This window comes from Schistosoma haematobium, chromosome 3, assembly GCF_000699445.3.
Source record: "Schistosoma haematobium chromosome 3, whole genome shotgun sequence".
Taxonomy (NCBI): Eukaryota; Metazoa; Platyhelminthes; class Trematoda; order Strigeidida; family Schistosomatidae; genus Schistosoma; species Schistosoma haematobium.
Genome location: NC_067198.1, coordinates 42,491,748 through 42,509,303, shown reverse-complemented (window position 1 = coordinate 42,509,303; position 17,556 = coordinate 42,491,748). Strand labels below are relative to the sequence as shown.

The 17,556-nt window shown below is 35.3% G+C and overlaps 1 protein-coding gene across 1 annotated transcript in view; it reads right to left on the bottom strand.

The window, feature by feature from the left end:
* Positions 1–7,238: 7,238 nt before the first annotated feature.
* MS3_00005820 (uncharacterized protein) overlaps positions 7,239–17,556 on the bottom strand; it is a gene marked incomplete at its 5' end in the record, with an annotated part of 75,219 nt that continues 64,901 nt past the window's right edge. The window contains one exon of the mRNA XM_012938669.3: positions 7,239–9,191. Within this exon, the coding sequence (XP_012794123.3) occupies positions 7,986–9,191 (1,206 nt within the window). The 3' untranslated portion in view covers positions 7,239–7,985. The remainder of the gene's footprint in view (positions 9,192–17,556) is intronic.

Genomic DNA, 17,556 nt, shown 5'->3' with positions numbered 1-17,556 from the left:
CACAAATCCATGAAGTCACTGACAAGTGGACTGAGTAATGTTGGTAGGTGTAGACTACCTGGTTGGGGGCCGCGAGATGATAGCAACCGATGGTTAGAGACCCTGAATGACATGGCTCAAAATCGTTTGCAATGGCGCAGGTGCATCCACTCTTTGTGTTCTGAATTCTAATCTGAATTCTTCATGTCCGTTTTTTCCTCTTTCCAAGTTTATTTTACTGTATTATACTTCTAGAATAACATCTTCAAACCCTAATCTTTTCGACTCCTGCTTATACTTCTACTACCTCTACCACTATAAGATTTGAATGGACAACTGCATTTCTGTGCTAATGTGGTATGGCAACTTGAACTGATGTACGTACGTACGCGTTCTACGTTGTTACTAACTGACATTCTCTAAATCCTTAATGAAGAAACTTTCAACAGTCGTTTTGCTTGTGGTCTTATGATTTCTAAAATTGACGAAGGCCTGGTTACCTAGGTGTGGGTGGTCGAGTATCTTCAAGGACAAAAATCAACTGAAGAGTCATTAGTTCAGGACAGTATTCGCCAACACCTTACCGACGATCGAACTTTCGAATCTTGCAACGAATGCTAACCTAAAGGTACACTTTTTCAACTGCATTGATTTATCAAGATAATACGTCTATCATCCAATACTGTCATTAGTACCATTCTTGACAGGACTGAAAAGTGATCAAAGTTGTTTACTAGTTTCCCAAATTAACTAAAGTTGGTAGTGTCGACTGGATTTCAACTCAGTGTTTTAAATTTATCATGATACCTAAAAATTCTTGGTTCGGTATGAAGTCCAAGAGACTCGGCTTGAAGAGAAACAGATATACAGTGCTACGTGACTTTCAATAAATCACTAAATAGTATCAGTCCGTGATAAAAACTTACTTCAAACTAAACAATCCTCATTAACTCTCCTTCCGTTATAGCGTGAACCGTTTACTATGATGTGGAAAGTAGGAGTAGTATAATCGAATTTGAAGTCATAACTAGTAAATCCCAGGACTTTTCGATGCATACTTTACTAAGCACGTACGGACCAGTACTCAAAGTCACAAAGAAATCAGTGTACACACTTGAAAGTATTGAATTTTGTAATTCGCATTAGGTGCACGGATATATAAAGTAATTGCCAGTACGAATGATCACATTTCTAATATGCGACAAACATCGACTTTAAGCTCAAGATGGTGGGTACTTCATTATTTTAATGAAAATTATATGTTAGAAATTGAACAAAAATTTAATTAAACAGAATCAAGGAGAAAAGTAAACACTTGGACTCATTTAATAATGAGTCTTGAATCAATTTTTGATGCAATCTTTCCTATCCTTCTATAGACATACATTTTCCATATAACTATAAATATGAACATACATCTGAAGTAAATGATTTCGTCGGATAGAAATTTTTCTTTGTTGAATTCTATTTTTTATTCAGTTGCACACTTCCTAAAATAATCCAGTGAAGTTCTATCTGTCTTAAGTTTTTATCTTAACTCACCTACCTGAATTTGATTGAGATTATGAATCGATCGATGGTCGCGCAATTTCGTGGATTGGTTGAAGTTAAACATTAACACCGTTGGATGCCGGCTCAGTGGTCTGGGGTTTAAGCGTTCGCACACGAGACCGGAGGTCCTGGGTCCGAACCTCGTGTACAGGGTCATGGGTGATCACTGCTGAAGAGTCCCATACTCGGATGAGACGGTCGTCCAAGTTTTCCATGGTGGTCTAACATCGACCGATTCATGATCTCAATCAAAAAATTATTGTTTTAACTTATATTAGCATGAAAGTGATTAATTTAAAAAACAGTCGAATGAAACACATGTGGTTAAATTAATTTTTCAAAATAGAAGCGTATATATGTATATGTGTTCTTTGTTTAAACACATGAATATGTGGAAAAAGTAAACCGAAAATAGTAATAAAGATTTGAGTTACGTCTGGTATTTAATTTTAGTTTGAATTTATTTTCTACAGTAATGATAAATAATAACATTGTGCATTTTTTCAAACATGGAATTATAACATCACTGTAGATTCATTCATGTATAAAAAATGCTTATCTTGTACATTACTTCTACTTTACTTACACCTGTTACTCCTCGTGAAGGAGCATAGGCCAACCACCAGCATTCTCCATCCAATCCTGTCCTGGCCAATCCTCATATCACATGAAGCATTTGTCCTTAAGAAACTTCGGACAAGCCTTACTGGCTAGTAGCTAACCTGTACAGAACTATGAGTTATTCTCAATCACGTAACATTAAAACTATCACGTCCTGAGTCACTTATCCTGGTGACTATATTGAGACTTCGTGAGTGGAGTGTGTTCAGCAAAAGGACTAAAATAATGATATTGATCAGTATTCGATTAACAATTAGTATATGGTGCTGGTTATTTATTTATTGCAATGGACAGTAGGTTCGGTTTAGTTAACTCAAAGGCATGATTCCGAAATTATGTTTTATGATTTTGTTAACCTTGGGGATTATTCAACAGTACATTAGCTCTAGAATCACCAGCCAATAGGATTTAGACTATAAAATCGATGGGTTAATCTAATCCATCGGATAATTCTAAAAAGATAGCACTTAAATTATCGGCTTATAATTTGGTCTATCATAAATTCTAACTCATTGTGTTCTCCGGTTGATGGTTCACAATACTGAATTAAACAGCACACCAAATCAAACTTGCCTACTATGTCTCATATTTAAACAGTTCAATCTATCGAATTACTATAAGTTCATCACTATGACCTCCACAATCTATCTACATTATATAAATGACTCAATAATCGTAAGGATACAGTTTTTTTCTGCCCTTTTTGAAGTGTCACTATCATTGCTCATCTATTTGATATGTCACAAATCACTTGTTGATACTTCTATGCTTTTTCTAGGTGGTCGTTTTCATTTTCAATTACAGTACCGAATGTAGTATTGCGTAAAGAGTTCCAACCAGGTATTTGTAGGTAAACACTAAATTCTACGGAACTAATATTGCATAAAATATCAAGGTTTCATAGTTAAAAAGAGAAAGCGCTAACAATAGATACAATTTTTGTTATATCCTAATGAGTAGAAAAAAAAAACTATTTCTGACGTTTCGCGACTCAATGTAAGCTACTTCTTCAGAGTGAACAAAGGCATTAAGTGATATTTTTCTTAAAGTTTGAATATTTGTAATAATGAGAACCCATGTAATAGTATCAAATTATCAAAAACAATTTTACATTCAATATTTGTATGTAACTTCAGTCAACGGCTAATTGTATATAAATCTTTACTATCGTGGATGGGTACTGCTAAGGAGTCACGCAATAGGACGAAACGGCCGTCCAGTACTTCCAGGTTTTCTATGGTAGTGGTCTAGCTTCAAATGACTCATGATCTCAACCATTGAAACTTTACTATTTTGTTGACTTGTTTACATATTACTGAAAAGTCTGAATATGGTTTTGAAACCTCAGAAAATTCTTCCGAGTAAATACTTATTTTACCATTAGAATCTTGGCTTGACGATATTGACATGGTTATGAAACATGATGAATGTTATTTGGATCTGATATACAGTTTTGTATAAATCCTTATTAGGTATTCTTATAATAGGAAACAACACATCTTTTGTTCCATAATTTTCATTATTTGTCATGTAAATTACTTTCGAAATGTTTCAGTTCTAATGTTCCTTATCATATTAGGCAATTTAATCATTTCTCCCTTTGTTACTTTATTCAGTGATTAAAAGATCCATTAAAACATTTTACTTATCTGACAATTTGGCTTTTCAAAAACTTCTCTTATAAATAATCTAGTCGTTATTTTCATAGTAATTCTACATATATATCATGATTATGAATCAGCTAAATATATTAGCTAATATATAGTTAAAAGGAGATACCAACAAAGTACCAATAAGCCCCCAAATGCCCTGGTATGGGAGAGATTGAGGAGAGTCCTCTCTCCCTCTCGAAATGTTCTCATATGGCCACACGTATACGGCCTCTGCCAGGGAAGTCCTACTCACTGCCTTCTCTCACCAGGGGTGTTGTTTACGAAAATGAGAGGATGAAAAGCGAATGTCCGGCGCTTTAACCAGATTCCAAACCAATGGTGCACATGGGCTCCAGTATCCTGAGGTAACAAATGGCGTATGAACCAATCGTTGGTCATTGGCTACCATGGGACTGCATCTCCTTACAATGCCCCACTGCCTTGTGGATCAGACCTTTAGGTCAAAGGCTCGGGGTGTGGCCCCCTAAGAAAACCATCTGCTTCGGTCTGGGCACCCGGGCAGTATCACAGCCCACACACACAAATATAGTGTGACGCATATATATTTGGTGACCTCTTGTACCAATATTTATGTGTTCAAATAGTAATAATAAAAATTTCTTCTTAATTTGTGACAAACGAATTGTATAGAAAAGTAATAGTCTTCCGAGTATCTTACGACATTACAGTGTACTCTTGATGGAAGTATGTTCATTCTTATTAGAAGCAGTAACATGACCGTGTACTAATTGGATTCAACTGATAAACTCTTGTACTTTATTTTGATACTTGTGAAAATTCTTTAGAGTGTATCAGTTTTTCTCTTAAATTTTACTTAACCCAGTTAAGTTTTGCTATAATGAATGGATAATTTCCGACAAAATGTTTCACTATGAATAGGAATTATTACTTGCTTATGCCTGTTACTCCCAATGGAACATAGGTCACCAACCACCATTCTCCAACCCACTCTGTCCCCGGCCTTCTTTTCTAGTTCTATCCAATTATTGTTCATTTTTCTCATGTCTATCTCCATTTCTCGGCGTAATGTGTTCTTTGGTCTTCCTCTTTTCCTTTGCTTAGTTTTGAGGATTTCATGTGAGGGCTTGTATTGTGACGCAGTTGGGTGCTTTCCTCAATGTGTGTCCTATCCACTTCCAGTACTTCTTTCTGATTTCTTCCTCCGCTACGATCTGGTTTTTTCTCTCTCATAGTAGGTTGTTGCTGATAGTGTCCGGCCAACGGATCTGAAGTATTTTGCGTAGAAAACTGTTAGTAAACACTTGTATCTTCTAGATGATTGCTTTCGTAGTTCTCCGAGTTTCCGCTCCATACAGTAGAACTGTGTTGACATTTGTATTGAAAATTCTGACTTTGATGTTGTCTGACAGACAGTTGTTTTGAGTTGCAGATGTTCTTCAGTTGTAAGTGGGGATTATTAGTAACAAAAAATTTGAAACTGTTTTAATCTATATTTTGAAGTTTCTAGTAGTGTTTAATCCCTTCTGGTTTCAGAGTTAAACTCGAAAAAATCTAAATTAAATTTTGATTATTGTATTGTATATACATTGGGGTTGGATATCATTGTTTAGTGTACTGTTATTCAATTGGTATTAACCACTTCTAATTTATATTAGGATGAAACAAACGTCTCTGACTGTGAAGCTGGGTGACACGAGATCGAATCCGCCAGGGAGCAACAGTTCCCTCAAGATTAAAGGTACACCTTGTTGACGAGTGCCAAGCAGCACGAAAACCGGGTCCAGAGTTTCCTTTTGACTACCTCCAACCACCATCTAAATCTCAATATATGGTGCCCGCAGTGTCGAGTCACCTAGACTGGTGGCCACATTGCAACATGATCGATAGCATTCGATCTGCACTAATAAGGACTAGACAAGCATGACATTGATCATCACCCAGTGATCAATCAATTGTGACAAATCTAATCCATTTAAATCCACATTGTAATAACGGTATTCTTCATGGTTTACTCATCTTTCGAATAAAATATTTATCATTAACTGACACTGCTTAAAAAATTAATGGAAAGAAAAGAAAAGTTTAATAGCTGCTTTTGTGTGTGATCAAATCCAGACTAGATCAATGTGTTTTAAGCTTTCAATAATTCTCCAGCTATTAAGATCATTAAAAAACCTATTAGACAATCACTGAAAACTAGGAAACACAGAGAAACTGTTTGGTACTTCTCAGAAGTGCATTTGCTGAAGGTAATAGAAAATGTTTGTACTCTATTATGAATTGATTGTTGTCAGACATGAAAATCAATGGGTGTTGACTCAATAGTCTGAAGGTTAAAGTCTTACTATAAGATGTGGAAGTCTTGAGTTAGATGAGAATTCATGGATACTCTCCTATGAAGAGTCCCCTACCACAATAAAACAGCTATTCAATGCTTCTTAGTTTTCAATAGGTGTCTAATTAAGATTGAATTGTGATCTGAATAACATTCAATTCTCTAACTAACTTCAGTTGATAATAAAAACTTACTTCAAATGAAATCATCTATCTACATTATAAATTTTTAGTAGACAACCATTTGAAATCATAGGTCCTGGGTTCGAATCTCGCGGGGTGCGGGATCGTGAGTGCGCACTGCTAAGGAGTCCCATACTAGAACGAAACGGCCATCCAGTGCTTCCAGGTTTTCCATGGTGGTCTAGCTTCAATTGACTCATGATTTCAATCTGTGAAATTTCTAAAATCTTCACAAACCCCTTCTGATAAATATTATAATTAATTTATGATTTATAATTATTAGTCATTAGTTACATATACCTTTTGTTTTTCTGGCAACGTTTCTTTTTGTCTAATGATATCCGCCTTATTTCCTTATCCCTCCACCATCTACACCAACCATCTTTCCTTCATCAATTATTATATCTTCACATGATTTACCTATTTTATGATAACATGAGGTATTTGATAATCGCTTTTTCGAATGATCAATTTATCTACTTATATCTTTCTTCTCTCCGATAATTTACTATGTTAATGATGATAAGTATATATCTATATGGAATGCTTATAATTAGAATGATGATGATATTGTTGTTGTTGGTGGTGGTGATGATGATGATAATGACGTTAGTATTAGGGAATAATAAATAGATATTCTTATCTTCTCTTTTATGCAACCGCTTTTCAATATTATTTTTGAAGTATCTGTCATGTTGTTACAATAGTCTATTAACCATCTAATATTATTAAACTCTGGTATATATACATATGTTTCTCATATCCAAAGATATTCTATGACATTCAATAACCACTCCTTTTGGGAATGAATCAAATACTTTCATTCAGTATGTTCACTATTGTAGACAACATTAATCTTATACACTCTTATCACTGATAGAAATCACAGTAATTAATTATTTAGTTTGTATTTGTAATTGTAAAATACTGTTTTCACCAATACAGGTATAGGTACAACACAATACAGTTCAATACAGTATACATATAATATAATTATGAAATGTTTGTCTTTAATTTGGTTAAACTAATATAGGAGAAAATAAATCAACATAATAGAGAAAGAGAGAGAGTGTGTGTGTGTGTGAGTGTTACAAGTCAACATGAACGCAAGACTAAATTAGTTGTATAAACTTAATCGTTTCCGTTTTATATTATACTTAAAAATCAAAACAAAATAATATGAAACTAAGTAACTATGGTAGTGTGATTAAATCAATATTATTATTATTATTATTATTATTATATGTATACATAATACCCCATGTATTTGTAGCCTAAATACAAGTGATAGAATCTCTCTCTTTCTCTCATTCATCATAATGATTTTTTGAATATCCCTTCATTCTCTTTCTTTATTTTATTCAATGAATATCATTATTGAATTATGAATTAATTAATTACAATAGTTGAACATCATTTCATTAGTAACAATAAAGAGTACATTTCAAGTGAATTTGTTTAATCCTACCCCCCCCCTCACCGTGGTTGGTTATTTTAAATTATTTATGAAACAATATAATTAACATTGTATAACTGTATATTATTGAATGGTTTCATTGACGTAAACAAATATACATACTACTCATAGTTTGAAAGAATCATTTTATGAAAGGATGAAATGGATCAAAGTAAAGATACTTTTTTTAAAAAGATCAAATCGCATGTATTTTCTTTAATCATTGTTCATCTTGAATTCATATTCCTATCAGATTCATTTGACATTGTTGTAGTTGTTGATAAGGTTGGTGTAGCTGTAATAACAGTAGTAGTGTTAGTATTAGGTGTAGTAGTGGTAGTAGTAGTAGTAGTATTAATTGAATGTGGTATAACAATAATATCAGTAATATTTGAAAATTCCACCGGTGCTTCTAAATCATGTATTGGTTCACCTTTCTCATTCCAAAATGGTGATCTTACACGTTCACCTTTACGTTGTCTAAATGCCATTACACGAAAAGCATTATTTAAATAATCTCTTAATTTACCTAAAGCCATTGGTTCAGTAAAAAAATAACCTGAACCAAATTGTAATTGTGCTTGACGTAATACAGCACTCATTACAATTGGATCAATAGGTGCTTTACCACCGGAACCATTATAATTATGTGTAACTAAATAATGTAAACTAAATAAACTTTGTAATAGACGTAAACATAAACGTGGTCCTAATTCATGTGGTTCACCACGTACCATTGTTAAACATTTACAATATGCCCATAATGGTAATGCAACAGATTGTACACCACCAATAAATATTTCACGTGGTTCATCAGGATTTAATACAACTACTGGACGATCAATTAAATTATTATTCGTATTGTTAGGATTATTATTATTATGCTGATGATGATTACCACGTAAGTTTGATGCAGAAGAAGACAATAATCCATTAGTATTGTTTATATTGGTTTCAGGAAATTGTAGATTAGTTAAGAAATTTGACTTTAATTTTTGATCTATTATTGATGTAAATGCTGGCGATGATGATGATGGTGGTGTTGTTGTTGTAATTTGTGATCCTAAAGACAAATTTGGCCAATGAGTATTAGGAAGGTTAATTGTTGATCTACGAATAGCTTTCAATGCAGATGTTGTCATTATTGAATTGAAATGATTTGGTTTATTACATAAATGTAAACGATTATTAGATAATGAATAGTTTTGTTGATATCTATTGAGGTTTAAACATTTTGTTTTAAGACGTCCAAATTTATTACCACGAAAACGTATAGAAGATGATGATGATGATGATGATGAAGATGTTGGCATTGTCGTTGGTGAAGTTGACGATGATAAAGTGGATGATTTACGATTTGAATTCGGTAAATCATTTGAAGTATATTCTGAACTTGACAAAAACATTGGTGAATATAATCGAGAGGATTTGTGCTAAATTAAAATATGGAAAAAAAATAATAAGAATATATGATTGATTATAAGTCAGGTAGAACACAATTTATGAAACGATAAAAATGCCGATTGTTATTATTATTCCAATGGTTGAGATCACGAGTCAATTGAAGCTAGACCACTACCATGGAAAACCTGGAAGCACTGGATGGCCGTTTCGTCATATTGTGGGACTCTTCGGCAGTGCACATCAACGATCCCGCCCCGCGAGACTCGAACCTGGGACCTATCAGTCCCGTACGCGAGCGCTCAACCACTAGACCTCTGAGCTTGCCGGCATTCAACAGTGTTAATGTCTAACTTATTATTATTATCAAGGATTAGCTTTGTAAGATAGAAAAATTATCACCATATTAAAACACAACTATATGAACGAATTATATTCTTTTCAATAATTTCTCATCACGTTCTACAATTATATATCCAAATTAGTAATTCATAGAAATAGTCAAGTTCAAGGCAGAGTACATCATTCAAAAGTACAACATGTGAATCAATGATTGTTTGTCATATAAAATCAAATCGTAGATTGGTTAAAGTTAGACACCAACACCGTTGGATGCCGACCAGCTCAGTGGTTTGGAGGTTAAGCGTTCGCGCGCGAGACCGAATGTCCTGGGTTCGAATCTGCCGAGCAGGATTGTGGGTGTGCACTGCTGAGGAGTTCCATACTCGGATGAAACGTCACAACATCATCAAAATGGTTGATAACTGTGGGGTTTGTGGAGATTGCAACATCTTCATAGTTGAAGTCACCAGTCTAATTAAGTTTGACCGCCATTGAATAGTTGGAAGTATTGAATGGTCGTTTCGTCTAATTAACTAGGCCAGAATTTTGTTTAGGTAAAAGGAACGGTTGAAAAAATTTCCTCTTAATGCAAATCTTCAGCTTCTTGATCCGAATAGCTATTACTTCAGCCGTCTGACGGATTTTGGCAGATAGCTTTTAACACTATATATTATTGTAATTAATTGCTCCATGTTGGCTTTACGGCGCGTTAGTACCAAATGAGCTAAAATTAAAGTGTTAACAGTTTTAACTACACTAGAGGAGTGCTCGCAAGCACGAAAATACGAATTCCTAGAACACTTCCCAATATAGCTTACTCTGCAAGATTAATTGAACTGATAAATACAGAAAGAGGTGACTAGTTTAGGTAATTTATCTTTCAATCTTAGAGTGACCACCGGCCGTGTGGAAAACATTAGTTGTAGTTTACTTTCATTAAGGGTTCTTTGGATTACTCTGTGCAACTTTACTATACCAATTTCACTGAGTGCATCACCTCTAAATTGTAAGCGTATATACAGGGATGTTTTGCTCAAAATCAGGTCTTCCTTATGCTTCCTTTTTGCTTTTTCTTACTAAAAAGGTTTGTGTGGATTTTATGAAAGAACAGCGTCTTATGTCTTATTACCAAGAATTGTTTAGAGTGAGTTGGATTAATAGAACAAAATATTGATTTGTAATTCTGAAGATATTCAACCTTGACGTATAACTGCCATAGTTTATTTGAAGTTCACATAATGAAATGTCCTTAATCTGAAAGGGCTTATCTAAGAAGAAACGTGAATGTCGTCAAGATTCCATATAAATTTCGTTACTATTTACACAACAAATCAACGGTATCTTGTCATGAGTCAACAATTATTTATTAACAAACATATATTTTTAAGAACCAGGCTCACTAAAATACAAAATCTTACAATTTATAGTTCATTACCGTTATGCGAAATGTGAAGAAAGTGCTTTTTAATCTAAAACTTATAATGATTTGGTTTATGTGCTACATTTGAGCACCAAACAATACTTACACCGATATTTTTGTCGTCCACTAGATGTTATTCTATGAATTATGAAACTAGAAAGAATCTATTAGGTAACAATATGGTTAGAGATATAGATTAACAATGATGTAGATACAGAGATCAAAGAATACTTATACGGTTGAAATACATTTTACAGTATTTAAAACATAGAAATGATTACAAAATAAGTAATATTAAGTCATTCTGACCAATCACATTAGACATAGTGACAAAGTGATTAGATTGGTTATTGATTTATTTGAGAAGTTTTTGTAGAGTTTTGAAAGGTGTTTATCAGAGTTTATTAAAATATTGATTCTTAATTGTGGGGTTTTCATTGATTTCTGTTGATCATAAATATACTTAAGTAATTTATAAATTGTCTTAGTAATTTGACTTATGAATAATGATTAGGAAGATATTTGTAGATACGAATTAATTCAGAATACTGATTGTACTGTCTATTATTTTTATGAATAATAATACAGTTATGGGACGACACGGACTGGGAGAAAGGAACGAAAATGGTGAGGGATTTGCAAACCTATGTGTCTTCAATAAACTGGTCATAGGCGGAACTATATTCCCACATAAGCGCATTCACAAAATCACATGGACTTCACCGGATCATGCCATGCAAAACCAAATCGACCATATCTGCATCAACAAAATTTCGGGAGAACGATGGAGGATATGAGAACCAAGAGAGGAGCTGATATAGCAACAGATCATCACTTGTTGGTCGACAAGATGAAATTGAAACTCAAGAAGTACTGGACAACGGAGCGGACAATATCACAAAAGTCCAATATGGCCTTTCTTCAGGATACTGACAAACTCAACGAATTCAAGATAATCCTCAGCAATAAGTTCTAGGCCTTTCATGATCTACTCAATGGAGAAGGAACTACTGTGGAGAGCAACTGGAAGGGGATCAAAGACGCAATCACTTCAACATGTCATGAGGTCCTGGGTCACAAGAAGCACCATCACAAGGAATGGATCACTGTTGATACACTGGATAAGATTCAAGAAAGGAGGAACAAGAAGGCAGCAATCAATACCAGTCGAACAAGAACAGAAAAAGCCAAGGCACAAGCTGAATACACAGAAGTAAACAAACAAGTGAAGAGGAGCATCAGAACCGACAAACGTAAATATGTGGAAGATCTAGCAATGACGGCGGAAAAGGCTGCAAGAGGAGGAAACATGAGACAACTGTATGACACGACAAAGAAACTTTCTGGAAATCGCCACAAACCAGAACGTCCAGTGAAAAGCAAGGAAGGCGAGGTAATCACCAACATTGAAGAGCAACAAAACAGGTGGGCAGAACACTTCAAAGAACTCTTGAATCGACCAGCTCCACTGAACCCACCCAACATTGAAGCAGCACCCACGGACCTCCCAATCAACGTTGGCCCACCAACAGTTGTAGAAATCAGCATTGCCATCAGACAAATCAAGAGTGGCAAAGCAGCAGGACCGGACAACATCCCAGCAGAGGCACTGAAAGCAGACGTAGTGGCAACTGCAAGGATACTCCACATTCTCTTCAATAAGATTTGGGATGAAGAACAAGTACAAAAAGACTGGAAAGAAGGACTTCTGATCAAAATACCAAAGAAAGACGATCTCAGCAACTGTGATAATTACAGGGGCATCACTCTTCTCTCGATACCGGGAAAAGTCTTCAACAGGATATTGCTGAACAGGATGAAGGATTGCGTAGACGCCCAACTTCGTGACCAACAGGCAGGATTCCGTAAGGATAGATCGTGTACAGACCAAATCGCAACTCTGCGGATGGAATTCACCACTCTACATCAACTTCATTGACTACGAAAAAGCATTTGACAGCGTGGACAGAACAACACTATAGAAGCTTCTTCGATACTACGGCGTGCCTCAGAAGATAGTCAATATCATAGGAAATTCCTATGATGGATTAAACTACAAAATGGAGGAAAATCGACAAACACGTTCGAGGTAAAGACTGGTGTCAGGCAAGGTTGCTTACTATCACCCTTTCTCTTTCTCCTGGTGATAGACTAGATCATGAAGACGTCAACAACTGAAGCGAAACGCGGGATACAATGGACATCTAGGATGCAGCTGGACGATCTAGAATTCTCAGATGGTCTGGCCCTACTATCGCAATCGCAACAACAAATGCAGGAGAAAACGACCAGTGTAGCAGAAGCCTCAGCAGCAGTAGGTCTCAATATACACAAAGGGAAAAGCAAGATTCTCCGATACAACACAGCGTGCACCAATCCATTCACAGTTGACGGAGAAGATTTGGAAGATGTAAAAACCTCCACATATCTAGGCAGCATCATTGATGAACATGGTGGATCTGGTGCAGATGTGAATGCTCGGATCGGTCAAGCAAGAGCAGCATATTTACAACTGAAGAATATCTGCAACTCAAAACAACTGTCTGTCAGACAACATCAAAGTCAGAATTTTCAATACAAATGTCAACACAGTTCTACTGTATGGAGCGGAAACTCGGAGAACTACGAAAGCAATCATCTAGAAGATACAAGTGTTTACTAACAGTTTTCTACGCAAAATACTTCAGATCCGTTGGCCGGACACTATCAGCAACAACCTACTATGAGAGAGAAAAAACCAGATCGTAGCGGAGGAAGAAATCAGAAAGAAGTACTGGAAGTGGATAGGACACACATTGAGGAAAGCACCCAACTGCGTCACAAGACAAGCCCTCACATGGAATCCTCGAGGCCAAAGGAGAAGAGAAGGTTGAAAGAACACATTACACTGAGAAATGGAGACAGACACGAGAAGAATGAACGATAATTAGATAGAACTAGAAAGGAAGGCCTAGGATAGATTGAGTTGGAGAATGCTGGTCGGCGGCCTATATTCCACTGGGAGTAACAGGCGTAAGTAAGTAAGTAAGTAATACAGTTAAATATATGCTGGCTCAGTGGTCTAGAGGTTAAGCGTTCGCGCGCTAGGCTGATAGGTCCGGGTTCGAGTCTTGTGAGGCGGAATCGTGGATACGCACTACTGAGGAGTCCTACAATGGGACGAAACGGCCATCCAGTGCTTCCAGGTTTTCCATGGTAGTGGTTTAGCTTCAATTGACTCATGATCTCAACTATTGAAATTACTATGAATTCCACAAAATCCCCTTCTGAAATATCTATATGTTACTTTCCAGTTGATATTTCAGACTTTTTAGTAGAAGGTCAGTTTCCTTGACGTTATGAATACTGTTTATTAGTTGGTTACTGTCAACGAGCTTAGTTTAAGAAAATAACAAATAACTCATACTGACTTATGTAAAAAAGATGTAGTTATTTGTTTGGATTGATTTTCTAAACTGAAAATTCATTTCACTCCATCAAGACCTGGATAACGGTTTCGTCCTAATTTAGGGATCTAGAACAATGTGTACACGCGACTCTAACTTGGAATCTTGAAAGGAAGCGCTAAAGAGGAAGGTCAAAAAACACATTACGTCGGGAAATAGAAGCAGATATGAAAAAAGTGAATAACAACTGGAAAGTATTGCCTAGGACAAGTGTTATATCCCGGTGAAGATTAAATTACAGGTAACTCCCGAGGACTACTAATGGACTAATATTCTATAAATATTCTTATTGTAAAACTATTGAATCATTAGATTATGTATATTTATATTCCTCTTATTCCAAGCTTTATTTTGACCTATAATTTATTATTGTACGATTTACGGTTCTTAATCTATGCTCAGTCTATTATTCACTGTTCCCCTCGTTCACAGCCACTTTTTGGCTTATTTGTGTACACATGTTATTTTCTATTTTATGGTACGTTGTGGTCTGTCTGATTGATATATAAACCGGGTATGTCTGAAATAAACGATCTGCTCTGATTCGATTCATATTGCGAAAGCTGGTATTGTGTTCTGGACTCAAGTGGAAGGGCTCGGAGGACATAGGACCAATAAGGACGCTAAACTGCCCACACCGGTTGAACGTCATTGGTTGGCCTAGTGTGAAGATTCGTATAAGTCGTATTCGGATTGGTAGATAAATCGTGTGATAGAAAAACCAGACGTCAAGGTCATGACAACAAGATTGGGTAGAGAGTGCTGGTGGCGTAGGTAAGTACACGCGACCCCAAACAGGTCAAGACTTCAACATTTACATTTTGTAGTTAAAAAGATTAGTAAAGGCAAATGAAACTATTTAGCAGCTTAGGTCAAATTAATTGAAAGAGCTTGATATCAGGGCTCACCCATTCATTATTTACTGATATATACTTTTATGGATAGATTGTTGATCAGTAGAATGACAATTATTGTGTCTAAAAAGAAAATCTAAAATGCTTAAGTTTAAAAATCAAAGTATAAAATGTCAACAACTTGAAACATTTCAATTTTAGGAATGAGTTCAATGATCAAGTCTGTGGAAATCCGGTTACTAAAAAAGCAGTTCACTTAATCATCAGATTATATATAATGAGAAAACTATATTGACTAAATGAAACTTAACTGAATTAAATATTATAACTGGCAGACATAGTATTTAGCTGTAGCAGCGAAAATAAAACCTTATATTAAGCATTCATCAGTAAGTCATCGTATTTCTGCTAACACTGACTTAGATGTATGAAATATTCATATTTTTATGTAAGTATCTACACGCAAATGATAGAATGTTGACGAATTTTGATGGAGTTTTGATCTGTGTACTGGATAGTTTAGTCGTAGAACTTTTTATTGCTCTTGTGAACAACATTATCTGAACAAATGTCGAGTGGAAGTCTTCTACCTGACTTCTGAACAATGACAGATTTAAGGTCAACAAGAACCATCCAACAATCAGGTTTACAGAACAGGCAGTAAACCATATGTGGAGAAATTCAAACACTTCACTGCTACCTAAAATTTGTGCTGATGATGTCGTTCAGAAGAACAATGAAAGCCCCATGACCAAACCATCTGGCTTCACCGAAATCATCCACCTTAACTTCAAATCTTCTCCACCATCTCAATATTGATGTGACTTTAGTAAATTATTTGTATTCTGCTTTAATTACATTGACATTGATTTATGAAGCAGCTTATAATTAGTATCAGAAGGGGTTTTGTGGAGATTGTAGTAATTTCAATAATTGAAATCATGAATCAATTGAAGGTAGACCACTACCATGTAAAACCTGGAAGCACTGGATGGCTGTCTCGTTATATTGTAGGACTCTTCGGCAGTGCACATCCACGATTCCGCCCCGTGAGACTCGAACCTGGGACCTATCAGTCTCGCACGCGGGCGATAAACCACTAGACCACTGAGCTCATTAGTCATCTTCTAATAGTTCAAAATTTCAGTGGAACTAAAAATTTTGTAGATTAATGTAAAGGTAAACTGGAAAACAAACCTGAAAGTTAACATGATCATTTATCAGTAAATAGGAGTTTAATTAATTGAACGTTTTATATTAAATACGTTTGGCTAATTTTTGTTTATCCTAAGTGAAGTCAAATGTGAAAAACTTAGAAAGTGATTATATACTACTAATTAACACTCATTTTGATTTAATTAAAAATACCTAACAAGAAAGTAAACAGAGTTTTATCAGTGTAAATCTAATTGGAATGATAAACAAACAATCTTCAGCCATGACATTTACTCTTAGAAAATTCAATTGAATTATGATCTCAATTATTGAAATTACTATAACATCCACAAAAACACCTTCTGGTACTAATCAGTATATGCTCACTAGTGACTGGCTTCAAGAGGTATTTTCTGGAGTTCTAGTGAGAAGCAATGACCAGTGGAGTTCAACCGGGTCTGTTGTGAGATAATAGTAACTCACTGAAGACAATAATGGATAAGTCGCTCAATTTCGTGGTTTAGTTGAAGCTAGACATTAACATCGTTGGATGCCGGCCAGCTCAGTGGTGTAGAGTTTAGGCGCTCGTGTGCGAGACCTATATGTCCTGGGTTGGAATCTCGCGAGGCAGTATCGCGGATGCGCACTGCTGAGGAGTCAAAACAGCCATCCAGTTCTCCTAGGTTTTCCATGTTGGTGTGGATTCAATTGACTTATGATCTCAACTATTGAAATAAACATAAGGCGTTGAACATATTTCCAAGAAATCAAAAAAGAAAACTGATAGACATCTGAAAATAAGCATTAGAACAAAATAAAGTCACACAACTAGACTGAAAGTTTTTCACCGTTATAATGAAAAAGAACCATATTGATCGTCACTACATCTAATGGTTATCTAGAAAGTTTGTTTAAAGCTAAGATAGTACATCAAAAAAATAAGAAATGTATTACATTTTGGATTGATATCATTGAGTCATAATAATGAAAGTTCACATATATCAATAGGATGTTTAATAACGTCGAATAAGTAATATGACATACAAATATAATAGGTAGGTAAAGCCCAGTAATTATTAATACTTTGATGAAGTTTTGTTCTCTGAGCTCTACGATCAAACTATCTAGCTCAGAGAACAAAACTTCATCAAAATTATCGAACTGAGCTATTAATCTTCTC